At 60.2% G+C, this 1689-nt stretch overlaps 2 protein-coding genes across 2 annotated transcripts; both read right to left on the bottom strand.

Moving 5' to 3' along the window:
* Positions 1-14: 14 nt before the first annotated feature.
* Positions 15-349, bottom strand: SPRG_16400 (hypothetical protein; the record flags this gene model as incomplete). Its single annotated transcript, XM_012356080.1, has 2 exons — positions 15-212; positions 269-349. Coding segments are annotated over 2 exons (279 nt in total), but the record flags the coding sequence as incomplete, so codon positions are not given.
* Positions 350-744: 395 nt separating this feature from the next.
* SPRG_16401 (hypothetical protein) lies at positions 745-1681 on the bottom strand. Its single transcript, XM_012356081.1, has 3 exons — positions 1110-1681; positions 875-1059; positions 745-827 (listed from the first exon to the last, which is right to left on the bottom strand). Exons 1-3 carry the CDS (start codon positions 1613-1615, stop codon positions 814-816), a joined length of 705 nt encoding a protein of 234 aa, XP_012211471.1. The 5' UTR covers positions 1616-1681; the 3' UTR covers positions 745-813.
* Positions 1682-1689: the final 8 nt, after the last annotated feature.

The following is a 1689-nucleotide window of genomic DNA, read 5'->3' on the forward strand; positions in this document are numbered from 1 at the left end:
CCCCAGTAAAAGACAGCGAGGCCGTTGAGCGACGCCGCCGTCAAGTTCATCCACGCCCAGAGGATGCTGAGGCCGCGGCACTTGGAGTAGAACTCGTCCTTGAGCAGCTGCGCGACGAGGCAGGCGGTCCAGACGCCGGAGGCGAGCCACCCGAGCGTCGTGCCCACGTAGCAGTTGGTCGGCGACGGCAAGAGCGCGGTGTTGGCCACGTCCTTGCAGTCGAACGAGACGCCCCAAAGACGTACGACATGAGGAGGAGCAGACTCACCGTGAGCGCCGTCGCGAGAAGCGTCACCGCCGTCAAGTGCCGCTGCATGAACGCGTAGTAGAAGGACTTGGGCGGCGACATGGTCTCGTCGTTGCAAGAAGAAAGAAAGAAATCGCCAAGTGACAGAGACAACGGGGTGCTGGCGTCTGTCGGTTGGGTACGAGTAGCCATTAAGAACGCAGTGACAGCTCCCTACGGTATTACCAGTGACGTGCGCAACAGCTTGCACTGTCAAGCCAAGGCCATCGTAGGTTGCATCGCGAGGACAGTGCCTTGAGAGAAGGAAGCTGTCTTCCTCCACTCGACTCGTAGAAGCAAGCACGGAAATCGCCCATCGATCGCGTCTGCGACCTGACAGACCCTGACAAAGACAGCGATAGATGCGTCACCTTGTGTCGTCCGGATCACGTTGCGACGTGCTGTCACCACAGACTCCTAACTCTTGCTACGGTCCATCGATCCGACGACAACAGTGACTTCCGAACCGTGCCGTGCATTCATCTTAACGGCGTTCACTACAGGCAGTGTCGAGTCCAGCAGCGCAATCACATGTCGTCGTCTATGGAGCACCGTCAGTCGCCGGCACCACATCGAGCAAGCACGTACCCAAGTCCATGCGGAAGTCGCTTTCGCGGAAGAGCGATGTCCGCCGCGAGCCCATAATGTCGCTGCCCATGTAGCTAAAGTCTTCAAAGTGCATCGTGTGGCGGCCCGGCGCGTTGCTGTCGAGCATCGACGTGACGACCGGCGAGTCAGCGACCTCTTGCTGCAGAAAGCCCGGCGGTACATACCTATCCATCCAAATCCATGGATCGATGCTATCCACTGGAATACAACGTACCGCAGCGCGTCTTGGGTCTGCGCAATGTGCGGGCGGAACGGCGGCTCGAGGCGCCGGTCGTAGAGCGCCTGCCAGTCCATGCCGCGGAACCACTCGTGCTGCATAATGTCCATGGGCCCGCTGTTGTGGCCGCAGCCGAGACGCCGCGTCGGGTCCTTGACGAGGAGGCTTTGCAGAAAGTGGGTCGCGATCGGTGAAAAGAGCTCGGGCGAAAAGTCCGGGTCGCGCGTCAAAATGTTTTGAAACATGGTCCGGCGGTTCTTGTCGTAGAACGGCGTTTGGCCGCGAATCATCTCGTAGACGAGGACGCCGTAGCTCCACCAGTCGACCGACTTGCCGTACGACGTGGCCGTGCGCTGGGAGCTCAAGAGCTCCGGCGCGAGGTACTCGGGCGTGCCCACAAAGGTCGAGCCCTCGTCGTCCTCCTTCGACAAGCCAAAGTCCGTGATCGCAATGTGCCCGTCCGCGTCCATCAAGATGTTTTCCAGCTTGAGATCGCGGTACATGATGTGCAAGTTGTGCAAATGCGTGATGGCGAGCACGAGCTCGGCCGCGTAAAAGCGCGCGCGCGCCTCGGGAA

The sequence above is a fragment of the Saprolegnia parasitica genome, assembly GCF_000151545.1.
Source record: "Saprolegnia parasitica CBS 223.65 unplaced genomic scaffold supercont2.370, whole genome shotgun sequence".
Lineage (NCBI taxonomy): Eukaryota > Oomycota > Saprolegniomycetes > Saprolegniales > Saprolegniaceae > Saprolegnia > Saprolegnia parasitica.